The sequence below is a fragment of the Myxine glutinosa genome, chromosome 9 (genome assembly GCF_964187855.1).
Source record: "Myxine glutinosa chromosome 9, kmMyxGlut1.1, whole genome shotgun sequence".
NCBI lineage: Eukaryota > Metazoa > Chordata > Myxini > Myxiniformes > Myxinidae > Myxine > Myxine glutinosa.
The window spans coordinates 28,379,051-28,400,423 of record NC_136269.1 but is presented as its reverse complement, the minus strand read 5'-3'; the positions used below and the strand labels follow the sequence as shown (position 1 = coordinate 28,400,423).

The following is a 21,373-nucleotide window of genomic DNA, read 5'->3' as shown; positions in this document are numbered from 1 at the left end:
AACATCCTGCGACCTCATCTGCTGCCATTCCTGCTAGACCACCCAGAACTGAGAACCTTTCAGCATGACAACGCTCGTTCCCATGCTGCTCGCTTTACCACTGCATTTCTCCAAGGCGAGAACATCAACACCATGCAGTGGCCTGCGCTCTCCCCTGACCTGAATCCCATAGAGCACCTGTGGGATGAGCTTGGGAGACGCGTAGTTGGCAGGGCCAGGACACGGGCAGAGCTGCTTCAGACATTGAGGACTGAGTGGGACAGAATCCAGCAGCAATCCATCCAAAGACTGGTAGGCAGTATACGCCGACGATGCACTGCCTGTATCCAAAACAATGGTGGCCACACACGCTATTGAAAGGGGACTGACATTTAGTCTAGTAGGAAGACTAGGTCCCCCTGCACCCCCCGGAGATATACTTCTAATCAGTGTTTCTAGATTGGAAAAAATGTGTAGAAAATGACTAGCTATGGCCCCAAGCTGAAAAAATGTCCCACATACCATTTTTATGCAAATTACTGCTGCCATTATCAAAAAAACGATTTTTGACATATCTCAGCCAATATTGCAGATAATTGAAAAATGAAGGTGTCTAGACCCATGTTTTGAAGGGCATAGATCATGATAGAACTATTCATAACATGATTACATGTGTCTATGGTATACTAGTATGCATATTAATGCTGTAATTACAAAATAATCAGTTTTACAAATGATAAGGATACGTTAATACTGCAGATAACTTAACATGGTACATAAGGGGTCTAAACCCAGGTATTTTCAAGGTTAAATGTCAACAAGATGCTCCTGAGTCTTGCATAGGGGCGGGACATTGGCAGTAACATTGGTACCACTCAACTTTTCTTCCCACCATTGACTTTGTATTGCGAGAGATTTTCACTTGCTTATTTAAAGGTTTCTCACCCAGCCCACGTAAAATCTACCAACTCCTGCTGTTAACTCCCAAACATATTTTTTTATGTTATCCAATCACAGTGCAGAAATGACAGACTAGAGATCCAAATTAGTGCTGCTATAGCTGCCATTTTACATTTCCATCCATGTAACATGCGCGCTCGCGCGCTCGTATCAATTGGTAATGTCGCGCGCTCGTATCAATTGGTAACGTTGATGTTATTGAATACCTCAGTTGAAAGTTCAGTCTTCCATTCCATCTGTGTGTTGTTCTTGGTATTCATCCTCCAATCTAGCCAGGTAAGATGCTAACTATAATGTTACTCACACTCTTGACTTCAGTTTCTGCATGAAATCATAAACAGGCAGAATAACAGCTGAGCCAGCTAGCACCATGTTAGCTAACGTTAAAGCTAGCCTCATCTATGTACAGTATGTTCCTAATGTCGGTGTAACTTAAACTTTTGTTAATGCCAAACATGAGACATATCTGTTGACTTCTGTATATGAATTGAACCAGAAAGAGGCACGACAGCTGAGCTAGCTACAGTAACTTAGCACAATGTTTCATTTTTTTTTTTTTTTTTTTTTTTTTTTTTTTTTTTTTTTTTTTTTTTGTATACAAGATCGAGGCTCGTGAAAGAGCAAACATTAATCACACAAAAAGACAAACCGACACACAAAACACAAAAAACAAGGGGAGCGGCAGACAAGATGGGGAGAGAGGGGGGAGGACACAAAAGAGAGGGGGAAGAAGGGGAAGGACACAAACACAACATTTGAGAGCAGGGACATCGGGAGGACTTGGGGGGAGGTGGGAGAGGATTAAAACATATGAACACTGCAAGGACTCTGGGGTGAATTACCGGGGGTAGAAAAGATCAAGGTTTTCGATGGGGGAAGATAAGAGATGGTGGTGAACAGCTGTTTTAAAGACCTGGAGGGAGGAGTGGGATTGAAGGGAGTGGGGGAGTTTGTTCCAGAGGCGGGAGAAAAGGGGAATGAAAGAGTGAAGGTGAGCAGAGAGCCTAGACTTTGGCAGTTTAACCATAAGAGGGTTGCAGGCAGATCTTGTGCGACCTGAAGGAATATTGGGGGGACAGAGCACAGAGAGAGCTGGGGGAGCAAGGCCGGAGAGGAGTCGGTAGAAGACAGAAAGACCACCTACCTGCCTGCGGTGAGTGAGTGAAAGGCCCTCAGAGATAGCTTCATCGCGGGAGATTCCAATGATTCTGAAAGCTTTGGATTCAACAGCGTGAAGCCGAGCCAGGTGTGAGGCAGGAGCACCAGCCCAGAGGGGGGAACAGTATTCCATTGAGAATGGAATTGGCCTAGATAGCTAACGTTAGTGTGGAAGAATTTAGATGTTTTAGCTATTAGCACTTTGGATGCCACTAAACATGGTTTAGTCAGCTAAAAAGTACCCTAGTGTAGAACATGACTCAGAACCTCTGTTACCTCACTGAAAACTCAGAGCCTCCTTTCACAGGCACTTTTAACATCATTCGTGATTTCTTATTTGTCATTTAACAGTGATGGTAGACATCGACAGCAAGCATGCCCAAAAGAAAACGGAGTGTAGAACCTGCAGCCCAAAGCTCTCCTCCTACATGCATCCTTCATGTACCATCCATGTCTGATCATGGGGATTTCACGCCCCTCCGTAAAATTAAAGGATCTGCTTCAGAAAAACTGCAACTGCTTCAAAAGATCCGGGATAGACGTCTCAACCAACCGCATGACTCCCCATGTCGTATGCAATCAGTATGTGATCAGATCCCGGCAACTCTTCCTGATGACCTAGAAAGAGTAGGATATCACAGCAAGTGTTATAAGCACTTTGTCCGACACTTTCATCGTCTGGGAGATGATACAGAACCAGGGCCATCAACCTCATCATGGCATCACTCTCCTCGTAAACCAGGAGGTTCTGCTGAACCCATCTTCCCGCCAGAGTGTATATTTTGTGAGAAAGTTGAGACCAAAGATGCTCATCGCAATACTTGGGACACCAGCCTTGGGACACCAGATGGGTTCTTCTGCAAAACCAACAAAGCCTCCATTCTGCACTACCTTTTAGAGGACACCACACCACAAGATCTGCAATACCCCAAGGATGCCCTGTTCATCCAGGATGGAATGGCGCTGCTGCATACCCTTGCCAACCTTCCCCCAACATGTGGTGAGATATGCTTGCAGGTGCTTGATCAGATGGTGGCCAAGCAGCACTTTCTGTTCTCCACTGACAGTTACCATCCTGAGTCAATCAAAGCGCAGGAAAGGCTGAGGCGGGGCAGCTCAGAGAAGATCATTCTGGCTGGACCAGCAACCAGGAAGCCATATGACTTCAAAATGTTCCTTGCAAATGACGACAACAAAAAGCAGATGTGCCAGCTTCTTCTGAAAGTGTGGAGTGGACAAGAGGCAGCTACCAGGCTGGAGAGAACAGAGATGGCTGTGCTGATCGTGGAGGGGAAGGCCCACCAACTTGCCTCAACGAATGGCAAGGTAAAATTGAAAGCCCTTCGTGAATGGCGATTCAATTTGTAATTTTTCCTGAAAAAAAGGTGATTACCTGTGATGTTTGTCTAGATCTGAAACTGGCAGTGACTGGTGATTGAAATGCGGTGCCTTTTTGTGTTTCAGGTCGAGGTACGTGAACTCCCCACGATCTACAGCAACCAGGAAGAGACTGATACCAGGGTGGTTCTGTACCTCCATCATGCTGCTACCATCGGATACAAGAACGCTGTAGTCAGAACACCGGACACAGACATCCTCCTGATCCTGCTCCACCATGCCCACAACATCAAGCTGACGGTGTACCTGGATACAGGGTCAGGGAAGCATCGCCAACTTGTCAACGTCTCTGAGCTGGCAGAATCCCTGGGAGAGGACTACTGTGCCACTCTCCTGGGGTACTATGTGTTCAGCGGAGAAGACTGCACCAGTGCCTTCAAAGGGAAGGGAAAAGTCGGGCCCTTGAAAAAGCTGGAGAAGAATCCCAGGTTTCACAGGGCATTCGGTGAACTGGGTGACAACTGGGATGCCAACCCTGAGGTGGAGAGGCAGTTAGAAAAATTCACCTGTGTGATGTACGGCCAGAGTCGCGAGTCATCAGTGGACATTGTCCGTGCCAAGCTGCTACGAAAAATGGTGGGAGAGGACAAGACCCTCACATCCAAGTCCAAGGTTGATCTGGCTCGCCTTCCTCCATGCCAGTCTGCCCTGAAGCCGCACATCCAGCGTGTGAACCACCGCGTAGCATTGTACAAAAGAGCCGATCAACCTATCATCGAAAAGCCAAAACCTTATGAGGAGCAAGGATGGATAAGGACTGATGAAGGACTGTTGAAACCAATGTGGTCCAGTGGTCCCATCCTACCAACCTCACTGGTGGATCTTCTGAACACAGGAGAGCACGAAGAGGAGGAGGAAGAGGAAGGAGAAGAAGAGTTTGACTCTGACGATTTCGATGAAAATGATGATGACTGACTCAGTGTAGAATCACTAATGCTAATGATGTTTATCTAAAACAAGCAAGAGAAGAGTGGTCACATTGAGTGCTAGGACTATTTTGACAGTTGTAATATTTAGAAAAATAAAACTTTGTGTTAACGTCTGTGTAGACGGACCTTAATATGAGTCTATTATTTCGTAAAACTGTGATTATTTTGTAAATAAAGCACTAATTAGCATACTAGTATACCATAGACACATGTAATCATGTTATGAATAGTTCTATCATGATCTATGCCCTTCAAAACATGGGTCTAGACACCTTCATTTTTCAATTATCTGCAATATTGGCTGAGATATGTCAAAAATCGTTTTTTTGATAATGGCAGCAGTAATTTGCATAAAAATGGTATGTGGGACATTTTTTCAGCTTGGGGCCATAGCTAGTCATTTTCTACACATTTTTTCCAATCTAGAAACACTGATTAGAAGTATATCTCCGGGGGGTGCAGGGGGACCTAGTCTTCCTACTAGACTAATTGCACCCTGTGCTGTTCTGTACTGTAGAACAAACTGATGAGATGGTGCATCTTGGTCAAAAACTTGACATGTCACCAATAAAATGCCAATGTTTCAATTAGCAATTGTTGGTTTGTTTTATTTTGAACTGTTACAATTTTATTACATTTCAAACAAGTGGTAAGTTTCTTTTGCGTTTTCGGTCTTTTTGAAGTTGGTCAAAATGGTCAAAATGGTCAAATTTTTTGGTCAAAATGCCCATTTTGCACTGGCCTTTTTAAAGCCAATATCAAGACATCACGTGCAGCTCATTAAAATCATCCCGTACCGCTTGGCTAATCACTGACAGTCAAAACGGCTGTTCAACAGCTGTGCTATGAAGTGACCATTGAAGGTTCAAGTGACCATCCGTGACCATTTTGTCTGACAGTGAGGACACTATTGTCCACAAATAAGTTCACACATTTACTACACGCAGTGTTATTGTTGATATTTAAAGGTTTCAAAGGTGGTAAGTTTCTTTTGCGTTTCAGTATATATAAAACACAGTTTGTGTGTGTGTGTGTGTGTGTGTGTGTGTGTGTGTGTGTGTGTGTGTGTGTGTGTGTGTGTGTGTAATGTTACCAATAGACTCCTAAACGTTACCAATGTTACCAATAGACTCGCAGACTCATCAAGAATTATTGTATTTGCTCCCTATATATGGCATCATTCTCGATTTCTTGCGTTACACTATTGTCTTAACACCAACAAATGATGACTAATCAGAAGGCCCTCAGAATTTATTGCGTCATCAAACATGAATCATTAGAGATGTGTTGAGCCAACACATATTTGTGCACCATTTGTCACAAATTTGCGTTATAGATTGAATAAAGGTAAGTTATGTTATAAATGTCCTCAAATCCTCAGTTCCTTACTGAACCAAAGGACTTTTTGTCGTAAGGTTTGTGCGATTACATTCGGGTTTGCGCGAAATTGTTATCGGATAACAATGAGAATGTAATATTTTCCATTCATTATTTCCCAAAATGTTGTTATTTGGAAGGTATTTTATAAAACTATTGCTCAATGCAGAGATATTACAAACTCAACAAAGACCCGCCAACCACCCTCCCACACCACATCAACACCACCTGTTTCAAAAACGGAGCCGCATGAAGGCTCATGGGATAACCCACTGTGTTTGCGTTCAAATCAATCGGCTTTGCTACTTTTCATGCTTTTAACACCACGCAATTCCAGCTTACAACATGTCTGCACTTATGAGCTAAACAAATGCATCCATAAATGCTTACATTGCTGCAGTTCAACTGCGGCTTGATCCGTAAGTCATGCTGCTTGCATTGCTACGTGCCACTGTTGTATTGAAAATTAATCTTCGCCATCTTTTTTTTTTTTTCCAACAACAGTCCCAATTAAGAAAAAGGATGCATTAAAGGGGCACGACTAATTAAATCGATATTTGAAGCAAAGATTAAGGAGATGAAGCAGCAGCTAGGCATGGAGACAATAACAGCCACGTAGCCTCAAACCCACAGAACAAGGTGATTTTTCGTGCAGAACCATGAGGCTTGAAAAATGATCGCATCTCTGATCTTTTGCCAAAAAGTCTCGCGTTACAGGATATGACATCATGTTGAAAAAATAGATTTGGCTTCCTCTTCTTAGTTTAGAGTAGGCTGGCCATAGATGGGAAATGTTTTTTTTTCCTCCATGAGATCGAGGCTCATGGAAGACCAAGGTGACAGAGGAATGTGAACTGAGAAAGTGGGGGAGCGTGGCAACTCTTGGACATAATAAGCAAAGCAAAGCAAAGAGAAACTAGAGCAATGTGACTGTGTCACCAATATGCCTCCACATAGTCCCACAATGAGTAGATGCCCTCTTTTACTGTCCTAAAAATAAACAAGTTTGATTTAAACCCCTTCAGCTGTTTTCAAGCATCACATTTTCACCACAGGACAGGTTTCACATCGATCAGTGAAGCGGTTTAGGAGAAGGGATTGTTTTAAAATATTGGCTTTCAAGCTAATATGGCTGCCATACCACGTGACATGTGACCTTCAAAAATGTACACTCTGCAGATGTATGGGTTGGGGATCACGTTTTTGAAGTTTCGTGTTGATCGGATAATGTTTGTTTTTCTAGCCAAGATGGCTGCCAAACCACGTGACCTACGACGTCATCATTTTCAAACTATATGCAGCAATGGTGTTAGATGACACTTGTAAAAGTTTGCATCAATAGGGTAAGTAGTTTCAGAGATATAATCTATATAATATTCTGCTAAGGTGATCACCTATGCGTGCGAGTCTGTCTGTCCGTGGGTGTGGCTACACAAGCGGTCTGGGAGGGGCTTCAAAAACATTTCCACCATTTTGTTTCCTCGCATAGCTTTGAGGCCTCTTTTGTTAGGCTCACTCTTACTCTCTCAGTTTTATTTCGATATCTGATTTCATTTTTCACAGTCACTAAGATGGTTTTAGACTGGAAGGGTAGCATACACCAGAGACACAATAGACAAGGCACGACTATAACTTCGAGGCAGGAGACCAATTGTAGAGTTCAGCTTTGCGAAATGGTCATGTCCAGATTGGCAAAAGTTGTCTTCATGAACTCCACCATGCTATATTATCCAAAAGCCAATAACTTAAGTTTTCTTTGCCTGTTGCTGTGCAACCCCCCTTCCCTCACCCCTCTCGCCACCCTGTCTCTCCCCCCATTTCCACAACCTCCAGCATTTTCTGTACCTGCAAGCACTTTCTGTCAAATATGGTTTGTTACTTCATCCTGTCTAAGCCTGTTCCCACTGGTAGTGTGATCTCTCCTCTCACACCCACCCTCCGTCCTTTGTCATCTGGTTCTTCCACGAGCTTCAAGGTTGTACCTTATTACTTGCAAAATCGAAGATTTTTCAAGTATATTGGTCGGTTGCGTTTGTGGTTCTGTCTGTCTGTCTGTTTGTTACTTGCCGGAAAAGATTCTGGCAAGTATGTTGATCAGTTGGTTTGTCTGTCTGTTTAGCTGTCTGCCTGTCTGTCTGTGCAAAGCACTACGTCTACACCGTTGCACATAGAATCGCCAAACTTTATACACATATTTGTCTTGCCCTGGAATAGACTGTGCCCAATTTTTAACTCTCCCGGCCCAAGGCCTCCATTATGATGTCATAATTTGATAATTCGACAAGTACAAAACTTCATCCAATCAAGATGCAATTTCTTGAGCACCATGATGGCATAAACTGGTGGAGAAAAAAAAATAACGATGACGTCATCGGTCACGTGGTTCGGCCGCCATCTTGGAAAAACCGAAAAACTTTGCACCTCTATATCTCCGAAAGTGCTGAATAGAAAAAATTGAGACATGGCTCATTGTAAAGAACTCTCCATGGGGAATAAAATATGTTAATGATGATGTCACAGGTGCCTCCATTATGACATCATAATTCGACAAGTACAAAACTTCATCCGATCGAGATGCAATTTCTTGAGCGCCATGTCGGCATAAACTGGTGGAGAAAAAAAAAATGATGACGTCATCGGTCACGTGGTTCGACCACCATCTTGGAAAAACGGAAAAACGTTGCACCTCTATATCTCCAAAAGTGCTGAATAGAAAAAATTGAGACATGGCTCATTCTAAATAACTCTCCATGGGGAATAAAATATGTTAATGATGATGTCATAGGTGCCTCCATTATGATGTCATAATTCGTCGAGTACAAAACTTCATCCGATGAAGATGAAATTTCTTGAGCATAATCTCGGAATAAATTAGTTTAGAAAACAAATAATGATGACGTCATCTATCACATGGTTTGGCCGCCATATTTGTCCAAAATGGCCAATAAAAAAAGGATATTCCGGCAAGTCAACGGTCTCTGACCGATTTTTCATCTGTTTGTCTGTTTGTTTGTCACGGGCCTACAGGTCACAATTTTCAACCGATCTTCATAGACCTTCACCAAATGGTGGAGTTGGTCAAAACCAAGAAGCCTATTGTTTTTTGGGGTCAAAATGTCAAAAGGTCAACATAGGCCAAAGGTCACCAACTTTGCTGAATTTCTAAAATCCTCAATTTTAATCCAATTTGAGGTCAACATAGGCCAAAAGGTCAACATGGGCCAAATTTCTAAAATCCTCAATTTTCATCCAATTGACTTGAAATTTAAAGAGGACTTGCATATCTGGTCACTGAATTCAACCACCAAGTATTTTTGAGGTCAACATAGGCCAAGTTTCAAAAATCCTCAATTTTCATCCGATTGACTTGAAAATTGAACAGCATTTGCACATTGAGTCACTAAATAGGGAAACTAACTATTTTTGAGGTCAAAAGGTCAAAGGTCAACTCAAGGTCAACCTTCCAAAATCATCATTTTTCATCTGAAAAATCGTCACTTTTCTTCCTATTGACCTGAGATTTGATCAAGATTGTCAATTTTAATCTTGATGAAATGGACAATTTGCTGTATCAATGGAATTTTTTTTCATGGGGGGGGGGGGGGGGGCGGATTTTGCAACTATTGTGCTCCGCATGACGTCTTCTTGTTTATTTATCGATGCTATAAAGTTGCATAATGCTCACTTTCATTATGCTGTGCCTCGCAGCATATGTCATGAATCAGTAGTCACTTACATAGTATTACCGATACAAGTCACATCCATAAACAACAAACTTTGTGTTTTATTTTGTATAGAGGCTTGTATAAGAGCTCATCGAGGCTAGTATAAGAGCTAAAAGTTCTACAAATGGGAATCTATACAAAGACTTCAGTCCAAATAAAGTGGAAAATAATAAATAATTCTACAGGTGTGTCAACACAAACAAAAATAGAACTAGAACGGCACTCTGGTAGAGTGCATACCTACACCAGGCTGAACAGTTTATGTTTTGTATCGCACTGATAGGCCGGATCTGGATTCAGACCTGAACCAAAAGCGATTCGGCTTGTTCTTGCCACCGAACCAACTCATCCACCTAGTTTATACATAACCTGTCCATAAATTTTTTAAATATCATGTTCTATATCACTTTTCGCCCGATCTCTCATTGGTGAAGGATCACTTAAAAATTAAATAATTAGAATCTTCACCAAAATCGAATCGAATCGTCCTTGTCCCACACCCAACCTCTCCACCAAGTTTCGGCCAAATCCGTCCATATTTTTTTGAGATATCCTGCTATATGTCGGTTTTAGCCCTATCACTCAATGGTGAAGAATCACTTTAAAAATTCTACTAGCCGAATCCGAATCTTCACCAAAATCTAATCATTTCGTCCTTGTGACATACACGACCTCTCCGCTAAATTTCGTCTGAATCCGTCCACAACGTTTTGAGATATCTTGAAGCTGCTGTATGTTAAGTCATATAGCAGCTTCATTATATGCCGATAACAATCCACAGAACGCTAAAGGTGATTTTAAAAACATATTTCTATAAAGAATAAAAAATATTCTCAAGCATTTATGTTCCGTAAATTAAAAGCCAATTAGTCAAAAGACAAAAAGATGCTTTTAGTTAATTAACAGCGTAAACCGAGTGAACCGTAAAAAGGGCCTCATGAGCTGATTGTGCCTTTCTATGCAATGTTATTCACAGTCCAATCAGTGAAACGTCGACCATCAGTCCGGCACCCTCAGAACGATGAACGTCAAGCCTGGCCAGGTTTGTCGCGAGTGTATGTACATGTCGGATTAGAACAAAACGTCCGTACGAAAGAGTTTAATGGCAAGTTCCTTTTATCCTCCATACGGACATCCTCCACAAGCTTCTTTCATCCCGCGTGAGTCTCCTCTTCATCCACCTCTGCATTGCACGAATCACAAACCTGCTGAGATGTTTGACTTACCTTTGGCCGAAAAGTCTCCAAAAAACTTCATCAAAAATCCAAGCAGGAGCAACAATGGCAATCACAACAACAGCATCACATCGAGTAACATTCAAAATTATTATTATTATTATTATTTTTAAACAGCAAAACATCAGCCTTTCATGGCTGATGTTCATCCAGTAACAGGTTGCTTATTACGCTGTGGTAAAGGAGAGCAACCATGCAATGGAGGAGAGACTACCTCGAATGCCACGGAGGAGAATGTCGCGAAACAGTGCTCGGCTCAATCACACAATTGAATGTTAACGACGTGAGCCGGCCAAAGAACGTTCGGGGCAGCAAGAACAAAATGAAAGCGATAACGAGCGAAAGCCTTTGCAGTGCCGGAATGGCTGAGCTGCATCATGCCGAGAGAAAGGCAATCGCTTTGGTGCCTCTGCCAAGCAGTCATCGGCCCATTTATTTGAGGCAGGCCCTGCGGACTTCACAGGCTCACAGGAATGCAAGTCCCCAAAGCATGCCGGATATATATATATATATATGAAAGAACAAGATCGTGGACATCCTGTTAAGCTTAAAGGCAAAATGCTGCATCAATTGCCATCACAGGCACTTTGAGGAAGCTTTGCAATATGAAGCCAAATGAGAAATGTGATCCGAAAACGACATCAAGTACAAACACAACAGCAGTTTAACTATGAAAACTGTCCAAAAAGGACAAAATGCTCTTTTATTTTTACATGCCATCAGGATCCACCATCTGGCATGCCATCCTTTTAGCCATTTTGCAAAAAGTGCAATCGCTTGAATTTTGTGCTGAAAAAGGATAAGCTTTTCTACTGGTGAAGAACCCATCCTTTTGGACAGGATACTCCCCCCCCCCCCCCCCCCCCCCCCACTTCTGTGCTCTATGTGGCTTTCATTAAAAATATATATACTTCACAAATTGGCATGCGCTAGGATAACTTGTACTACACCCTCCTCATGGGAGTGGCCATATATGATACACATTTACAGTACATTTCCATTTATGGATGGGGGGGTCCTTCCCCCATCCTGAACCCCTAGATTATTATTTTTTTCTACTGCTGCTCTCATGCACATTCTGAATACAACCAGCAGTTTTCAACTCAATTCGTCCAGCGCTTCAGTGTGCAAAGAAGTCAAAGCCACAAACAAACTAGGACGGCACTCAGTCGAGTGCATACCTCCGCTGGGCTGAACACTTTACGTTTTGCATCACACTGATGGGCCGGTTATGGATCCGGATATCCAAAATGTCATCGGCTTGTTCTTGTAACCTACCCAACCCACCCACCTGGTTTTGGCATGACTCATCCGCAATTTTTTGATATCGTGCTATATGCAGTTTTTGGTCCCATCCCTCAATGGGGGAGAATCGCTGAAAAAAATTCTCGCATTTTTCATTTAAAATGTTATTTACATTCATTTACAAGAGAAAATTTGTTTCCCATAATGTCACATTTTCTCGGAATACATTACCGACGTTGTACGAAACAAATGTATATTATATACAGTGTATTACAGTCGTGGCCAAAAATATTGGCACCCTTGCACTTTTTTCAAATAACTCATAATTTTCTCGAAAAATAAGTTGAAATTGACAAAAGTATTTGGTCTCCACAATTCTTTATTTCACTCTTTATATTACAGAACCTTTGTTTTTGATTCAGAACTTAATATATCCTTTTAAATCAGAAAATAAAAAGAAATGACTGACAAAATTATTGACACCCAAGACGTAATATTTGGTAGCACACACAGCCTTTGGACAAAATAACTGCAGTCAAGCACTTCCTATAGCCATGAATGAGCTTCCTCCACCTCTCTACTGGCAATTTGACCCACTCTTCTTGTGCAACCTGCTCCAGTTCTCCCAGATTTGAAGGGTGCCTTCTCCCAACTGCTGATTTCAGATCTCCCCACAAGTGTTAAATGGGATTTAGATCTCGACTCATTGCTGGCCACTTCAGAACAGTCCAGCGTTTTGTCTTGAACCATTCCTGGGTGCTTTTTGAAGTGTGTTTGGGGTCATTGTCCTGCTGCAAGACCCATGACCTTCGACGGAGACCCAGCTTTCTGACACTGGGTTGAACATTGCGCTCCAAAATGCCTTGGTAATCTCCTGATTTCCGATGCCATGCACACATTCAATGCACCCAGTGCCCGAGGCAGCACAGCAACCCCAAAACATCACTGAACCTCCTCCATGTTTGACTGTAGGGAAGGTGTTCTTTTCTTTGAAGGCTTCATTTTGTTTTCTGTAAACAGAGATTATGTGCTTTACCAAAAAGCTCTAATTTGGTCTTATCTGTCCACAGGACATTCTCCCAGAAGGATTTTGGCTTGTTCAGGTGTGTTTTGGTAAACTCCAGTCGGGCTTTCTTATGTCTCTCTCTCAGCAGTGGGGTCCTCCTGGGTCTCCATAGAATCATAGAACCCCCTTTCATTGAGTTGGCGACGGATGGTGTGAGTTGAAACTGTTGTACCTTGTGTCTGAAGGTCAGCTTGAATCTGTTTGGCAATTGATTGAGATGCTTTCTAGACCATTCGAACAATCCTTCGCTGCAATCTTCTATCAAGTTTTCTCCTGCGGCCACGTCCAGGAGGTTGGTTACAGTGCCATGGGCCTTAAACTTCCTGATAGCATTGCGTACGGTAAGCACAGCAACATCAAGGTCTCTGGATATGGACTTGTAGCCTTGAGATTGTCCATGCTTGAGATTGTCCAATTGAAGGAATAATATCCAGAACAATCTTGTGTCTGACCTCCTCAGGCAATTATCTGGTTTTTTTCCTTTTCTCCATGGTCATTGTGGTACACACAGTGACACAAAACAGCAGAATGACTCCTTTTCTCTATTCAAACTGGTTGAATGAGTGGTTTTTATATTGCAGGCACCTGCAACTCACCACATGTGAGTTCATTTCCAAAGTAAAGGAGAATCCCCTGCTTGAAATCTAATTATTTCTATCAACTTCTAATAGGTGCCAACAATATTGTCCGGGCAATTTTAGGATATCTGTGTGGAATAAGCTAAGATTTAGTAATTTTTTCAGCTTTTTTTTCCGTTGTGTTCCACTGCGTCAGGAAGGGCATCCGGCCATAGGAAGGCGTCAGGAAGGGCATCCGGCCATAAAAACATTGCCTCAAAAAGAGAACCATGACAATTACAACTACATATGGGCAGGGTACAGCCCGAAGTGGAGATCGGTTTCTGAGGTTTGGGACATGGAATGTAGGGACAATGACAGAGAGATCAGGAGAAGTGGTGGAAGTATTGGTCAGAAGAAGAGTGGACATATGTTGTGTGCAAGAGACGAGATGGAAGGGTAGTGGTGTGAGAACGGTGAAGGGTAGGCAGGGACAGAAATACAAGTTTATGTGGCAAGGGTGCCCGGAGGGCGTGAATGGTGTTGGTGTCCTGTTTTCTGAGGAGTTTATAGACAGTGTGGTGAGTGTGACTAGAGTGAGTGATAGGTTGATGATGGTGAAAATGATGATTGGAAAGCTCTTGGTGAACGTCATCTCGGGATATGCTCCGCAGGTTGGTCGAAGCGATGAAGAGAAGGACAAGTTCTGGTGTGCGATAGAGAAGCTGATGGAAAACGTGAAAGATGAGGAAGTTGTTGTGGTAGGAGGAGACCTAAATGGACATGTGGGAAGGAGTATGGATGGTTTTGAGGGAGTTCATGGGAGTTACGGATATGGTGTGAGATATGGAGACGGTGAAAGGATTTTGGAGTTTGCTGATGGAGCTGATTTGTTGATTTGTAATACTCAGTTCCAGAAAGAGGATAATAAGCTTGTTACATACACGTCAGGTGGGTCGACGACAACCGTTGACTACCTGATGGTGCGTAGACGAGATAGGGGGCACCTCCGGGACACAAAGGTGATCCCGGGGGAGGAGGCTGTTTCACAGCACCACTTGGTTGTCTGCGACATAAGGGGGAAAGGTTCGAGGAGAGCTCGGCGGGTGAAGTACCAACCGAGAATGGAGGTGTGGAGGTTGAAAGAGGTGACAGTAAGGGAGGCATTAAAAGAGAGGCTGAGTAGGGTCGAGGATGATGTGGTTGAGCTTGAAAGTGGTTGGATGTCAATGAAAGCTAGTCTGTTGGGAGCCGTTGGTGAGGTATGCGGATGGACAAAAGGACCACCGAGGCACTCGGAAACATGGTGGTGGGATGATGAAGTTGGAAAGGGGATTGACGAGAAGAGGAAGAAGTTCAAGGAGTGGCAGAAGGCAAAGGGTACGGGAGCAGAAACAGCAGAGCATGAAAGTTATAAGGGAGCCAGGAAGGCTGCAAAGAAAGAGGTAGCAAAGGCGCAGGAGGCACGTAGTAAAATGTTCGGAGAACGCTTGGATTCGGAAGAGGGTCAGAAAGCAGGATTCAGGATTGCAAAACAGAGAGCGAAAGAGAGGTGTGATGTGATGGGGGTGAGTTGCTTGAAGGATGAAGTGGGACAAATCGTTGTCGAACAAGATGGAATTAAAGGAAGATGGAAAAGATATATGGAAATGCTGTTGAATACAGAGAATGAATGGGATGGCAACATAGAGAGCAACCCAGTTTTAGGACCGGCAGAGAAGACAACTGAGAAGGAAGTTGAGGAAGCGATAAAAGCAATGAAGGGTAGAAAAGCGGGAGGGCCGACGGGAGTTGTGGGAGATATGTTGAAGGCAGCAGGAAGTTGGGGTGTGAAGAGAATGACAGAGATCTGTAATCTGGTGGTGAAAGAAGGCAGCATTCCAGTGGATTGGGAACTGAGTACCCTCGTCCCTCTATACAAGGGGAAAGGTGACCCCTGGAGTGTGGCTCGTACCGAGCGATAAAGTTATTGGAGCATGGAATGAAGGTATTCGAAAGGGTGTTGGAGAGGAGGATAAGGAAGACCGCCGAAATGCAGTTTGGATTTATGCCAGGAAGAGGAACGACAGACGCGCTTTTCATTGTGAGGCAGTTGCAGGAGAAGTACATGGAAAAGAGGAAGAAGTTGTTTCTTGGGTTTGTTGATCTGGAGAAAGCATTCGATAGGGTTCCACGCAAAGTATTGACATGGGCATTGAGGAAGTTAGGAGTGGAGGAATGGTTGATCAGAGTAGTGATGGCAATGTACAAAAGAGCATGCACAGCTGTAAGGACAAAGGACGGGAACAGTGGTGAGTTTGAGGTGAAGGTGGGAGTGCATCAGGGGTCAGTACTAAGTCCACTACTATTTGTAGCTGTGATGGAGGTGCTGGCTCAGAACGTAAAGGAGGGTTTACCGTGGGAGTTGTTGTATGCAGATGATCTGGTGTTGATTGCGGAAAGTATGGATGGACTGAAGGAAAAGATGAACAAGTGGAAGGAATGTATGGAGACAAAGGGTCTGAAGGTGAATATCGGAAAGACGAAGGTGATGGCAAGTGGTAAAGCATGTGGTGAGGTGGAAAGAACTGGGAAGTGGCCCTGTGCTGTGTGTAGGAAGGGTGTCGGAGTGAACTCCATTCAATGTACAATGTGCGCTGAGTGGGTTTATCAAAAATGTAGTGGTCTGAGAGGGTCATCAACCAGTGTGGCAGCTACATTCAAATGTAAGGTTTGAACAGAGGGAGCTGCAGATGGAGGAAATGTTGAGTTGGATCTTGGAGACGGCGTGAAGCTGGAAGGTGTGAAAACATTTTACTACCTCGGAGACATGCTGAATGGAGAAGGTGGATCACACTCGGCAACGGTTGCTAGAGTGAGATGTGCATGGAAGAAGTTTCGGGAACTGAGTGGCGTGCTGATGATGAGGGGAGTGTCGTTGAAGCTGAAGGGAAAGGTGTGTGCTGCATGTGTGAGAAGTGTTATGATTTATGGGAGTGAGACATGGGTAATGAACGTAGAGCAGCAATGAAGGTTGGAAAGGGTGGAAATGCGAATGGTTCGACGGATGTGCAGAGTATCGTTGAGAGAGAGGAAGACAAATGATGAATTGCGAAAGATGATGGGAATAGAGCCTGTGATTGATGCTGTGAAGAGGAACAGGTTGAGATGGTTTGGTCATGTGTTGAGGAAGGATGAAAGTGACTGGTTGAGAAGAGTGATGGAAATGAATGTAGAAGGAAGTAGAGGATGGGGAAGACCGAGAAAGACTTGGCTAAAGATGGTGGAAGAAGAAATGCGGGCAAGGGGGTTAACAAGGAGTGATGCAGAAAATAGGGCAAAATGGAGAAGATTGTCATGGGGACCACAAGGCTAACCCCTGCTCTAGTAGGGAAAATGGCCTTTAAAATGCATGTTGTTGTTGTTGTATATATATATATTTATGTATATGTATATATATATATATATATATATATATATATATATATATATATATATATATATATATATATATATATATATATATATATATATACACACACACATCTATATACACACATCTATAAACATATATAAATATATGTATATACATATACATACATGCATACAGTCACGTGAAAAAGTAAGTACACCCCATGTAAAGTTTAGACTTTTTCAACATACAGCTATTTGATCTTCATTTCAACAATATTGATAGATAAAGGTGATATAATAAAATAAATATCATGAAACATTTACATTTTGTAGTCCATTGTATAATTTAATTAAACACGAATGCAAATTTCGCATGTGGAAAAAGTAAGTACACCCTTGGTATTGCCCCCTTTGGCAGAAACAACCTCAAGTAGGCGTTTCTTATAACTGTCTACCAGTCTCTGACAAGGACTGGGAGAAATTTTTCCACACCTCCATGCAGAATTCTTCCAGCTGTGCGATGTTTGAGGGGTTTCTTGCATGCACAGCTCGTTTCAAATCCCCCCACAACATCTCGATGTGATTTAGATCCGGGCTTTGACTTGGCCATTCCAGAACCCTCCATTTCTTTCTTTTCAGCCATTCCTTGGTGGATTTACTGGTATGTTTATGGTCATTGTCATGTTGCAAGGTCCACCTTCGGTTGAGCTTCAACTTTCCGACAGATGGCGTCACATTATCCTCATGCACCCTCTGGTACAATGAAGAATTCATAGTGGATTCCATGATGGTGAGCTGCCCAGGCCCTGATGCAGCAAAGCTGCCCCAAACCATAATATTTCCACCACCATGCTTTACAGTTGGTATCAGGTTCTTGTGGTCAAATGGTGTCTTTGATTTTCGCCAAACATGTCTTCTGGTACTGTGGCCAAATAGCTCTACCTTTGACTCATCTGTCCAGAGCACATTGTTCCAGAAGTGCTGGTCTTTGCCTAGGTGTTCATTGGCAAACTTTAGTCTTGCCCTGATGTTCTTTCTGGACAGCAAAGGTTTCCTCCTGGCACAACTCCCATGTAGATCAAATTTGTGCAGCCTCTTTCTAATGGTAGACTCGTGCACTTTGACATCAACAGTGGCAAGAGCTACCTGTAGGTCCCGCGATGACATTCTGGGGTTCTTAGAGACTTACTTCAGCATCTTGCGGTCTACCCTTGGGCTGAACTTGCTGGGGCGGCCAGGCCTGAACAAGTTGGCAGTTGTTTGGAATCTTCTCCACTTGTCGATGATCTTCCAGACAATCGAATGATTGATTTCAAATTGTTTGGAGATCTTTTTAAATCCCTTCCCAGACTCGTCGGCATCTATAACCTTCTTTCTGAAGGCCTCAGAGAGCTCTTTTGATCTGGGCATGGTGACACCGCACACTTCAACAACAAAGAGCAAACCAAACTAAATGTCTGAGGTTTAAATAAGACAGGTTCCTCCAAGATCCTCTCTAACGATGTTCTAATCATTTGCACCTGAGCTGATGCACCTGATTCAATTTTTAGGTATTTGAAGTAGTGATAAATGTAGGGGTGTACTTACTTTTTCCACATGCGAAATTTGCATTTATGTTTATTTAAATTATACAATGGATGACAAAATGTAAATGTTTCATGATATTTGTTATATTATATCACCTTTATCTATCAATATTGTTGAAATGAAGATCAAATAGCTGTATGTTGAAATATGTTGAAAAAGTCAAAATTTTGCATAGGGTGTACTTACTTTTTCACGTGACTGTACATGTCGGAAGATTTGCGGCTCAGGATTCATATTGGTAAAAGAAATAGCACACTGAGCAGTAAAAAGTCTGTACCCCACCTCCACCGCCTGATCTTAAATTGCTTCGGGCACGTCTGTCAACACTTTTCGCTGGATATTAACTTTCCAATATGCAGTTTAAGCCAAAGTGCTGCAGTGAAGAATGAATTCAAGTGGTACAGACATTAAATCATTAATTGAAGCAGTAAAACTAATTATCACAACTATGTTGCACAGACACGTTGAAATTAACAGAATGTTGTATGCGAACACTAAACTGTAAAGCAGTTTACTGCTGGACAAACACCTCCTTCAACTCCTGCGGTTGGCAAACTCACTACGCTTGTCAAGTGCAGGTTGGTGAGAATGAGCAGCCATGGGAATGGAACTCAAATCAGCTAGTGGGAAATGAAACAAGCCTTCAACCACCTAACCAAGAAGTCAGCTCATTGTGATACAAATTACCTTTGAGATGCCAAACACTCCACTTTGTATTGATAGTGAAAATATTATATTAAGCATTAAAGATTTTTTAATGCATGCATAAAGGGGTAATGTGTACATATTGCAAAAAATGGCAGATTTGTTTTGGCCCATTCCTGCATGCTCCATTATCATCTTTTCCCTCTGTAATCCTCTCCCAACATCCTTTCTCTTTGCTTCTGGCAATTTAATGTTACTGTACAGTCATATCCACAAAGGTTTTTGGTCACCTCTCATATCACCCACTGACGCACTACTCTCTAGTGTTTGAGTAAACAAGCAGGTGTTTAATAATTAAAGGAAGCACACATTTATCATTTGTAATCATGCCAAAATGCCCATTTGTTACTGGAAGCAAGTCATAGCCAAAAATAGGAATAAAAGAAGTCCGTACCCCGAGGAATATATTCTTGGAGGTGTCAAATCCAGCGGCGAAAATCCGTGCAGTGTACGGGAGTCCGCGCTCACACACAATGCGACATGCAAATCGAGAGATGGTGCTCTGAGCCACCTGCACATCCTCCCCGACTGAAGATCCAGGTACCGTGTCCATCACAACATAGTCAATCGGGCTTTCTGTCGATCGCCCCACCTGTGGGCAGCGAAATGAACCAGGCTTGTGTGAAGTCCAAAGAAAGCATCGATGTACAAACAAGTTGAAATTCAGAAAATAAAATCAGGCACAAGATGATTCTCTTCAGTTCTGCATTCACGATGAGCAACACGATTTCCAATATGATGCAATAACATCAAACCTTCAAGAATATCATTGACCACTTAAAAGCAACAAAACCAAATAAAAGGTTTGAAAAGAGAATTACAAAATGAATTAAAAATCATATATAGAATCGTTTTTAAGCTTTGCGTTGGCTTAGCCGTTAGGGTGCTGGCTTGGGATCCGAGGATCCTGAGTTTGAATCCCGGTGGATCGCTGAATTACCGCCAGGGGGGTTGACTCAGCCTGTCATCCTTCCGAGGTCGGCAAATTGAGTACCAGCTTGCTGGGATGAATGATCCCGGTGTGTACCCCGATTTAGAAAAGGTACACCGTATCCCTGCGCATCGTACGAGGCGACTAAGGGTTGGCGCCAGGAAGGGCATCCGGCCATAAAAACATTGCCTCAAACAGGGAACCATGATTGTCATGGGGCCCGCAAGGCTAACCCCTGCTCTAGTGGGGAAAATGGCCTTAAAACGATCATTCATTCATTCATTTTCATATAGAATCATTTCTGCCCATAATAAAAAACACAACTCCCACTTCAGTCTCTTTTTTAAGAATTACAATTCTGACATTCTCAATTTATCCTCGAACTTCTTTGGTCTGTCTGAGACCATTGTGAGTGTCTCGTTTGTACATATTCTAGAAAAGTCAATGTCCATGTACAGAAAGACAAAAGATCAGTTTTGTTGTTGCAATGAGGTCACTGAAAAGACCAATCCACTTAAGGCGACGCCTATTGATTGAGAATAAACAAAGTTGTTGCAAGTAACAGATTTATTTGTTCCTTTGGGTGGCAAAATAAGATGGACCAAAGGTTTGGCAAAGAGCATAATTATCGCTGGACGATAACATTTTTTTTCGATTTGTCATCTCAGATGTAATTTCCGCAACTGTATATTCAGCAAATATCTCTAACTAAAGAGAAAATGAAAAGAGCAGTTGATAGATCAAGAAAAGCTGAAACTTCTTGTATTTTATAAAAAGATTATTAGAGATAAACAAGTGCCAAATGCCTTAACTTTAATAGAAAATTATTGTAACGCCTTTCCTCCCATTATGGCAATTGCAACAATTGCAACACACCCCACAGAATATCAAACAGGGCGGTAACTATGGCGTGCAATAATTAGATTGGTCCCAGAGGCCGGCCGTTTCCTAAGCACGCCAAAACAGATTGCACTACATTACGGGGCACTCTTCATGCCTCAACAAAAGCAGCACCAACACGCAATTACTGAGAAAGTTAAATTACCAGGAAATTCTTGACAGCAGCACAATAGCACACATTCCGTTCTGCAGACTCCCTCGTTTGGCACGGGTTTGTAGACAGGAACG

General features: G+C 42.7%; 2 protein-coding genes across 3 annotated transcripts in view; one reads left to right on the top strand and one right to left on the bottom strand.

Annotated features, from left to right (window-relative positions):
• LOC144893688 (uncharacterized) overlaps positions 1-4,555 on the top strand; it is a 10,840-nt gene extending 6,285 nt beyond the window's left edge. The window contains exons 2-3 of the mRNA XM_078785048.1: positions 2,931-3,423; positions 3,562-4,555. Of these exons, the coding sequence (XP_078641174.1) occupies positions 2,931-3,423; positions 3,562-4,410 (1,342 nt within the window). The 3' untranslated portion in view covers positions 4,411-4,555. The remainder of the gene's footprint in view (positions 1-2,930; positions 3,424-3,561) is intronic.
• LOC137435522 (E3 ubiquitin-protein ligase pellino homolog 2) overlaps positions 1-21,373 on the bottom strand; it is a 336,475-nt gene that overhangs the window by 54,059 nt on the left and 261,043 nt on the right. For both annotated transcript variants that reach the window (XM_068129398.2, XM_068129400.2), the window contains one exon: positions 19,709-19,906. In XM_068129398.2, coding sequence (XP_067985499.1) covers positions 19,709-19,906 — 198 coding nt within the window. The remainder of the gene's footprint in view (positions 1-19,708; positions 19,907-21,373) is intronic.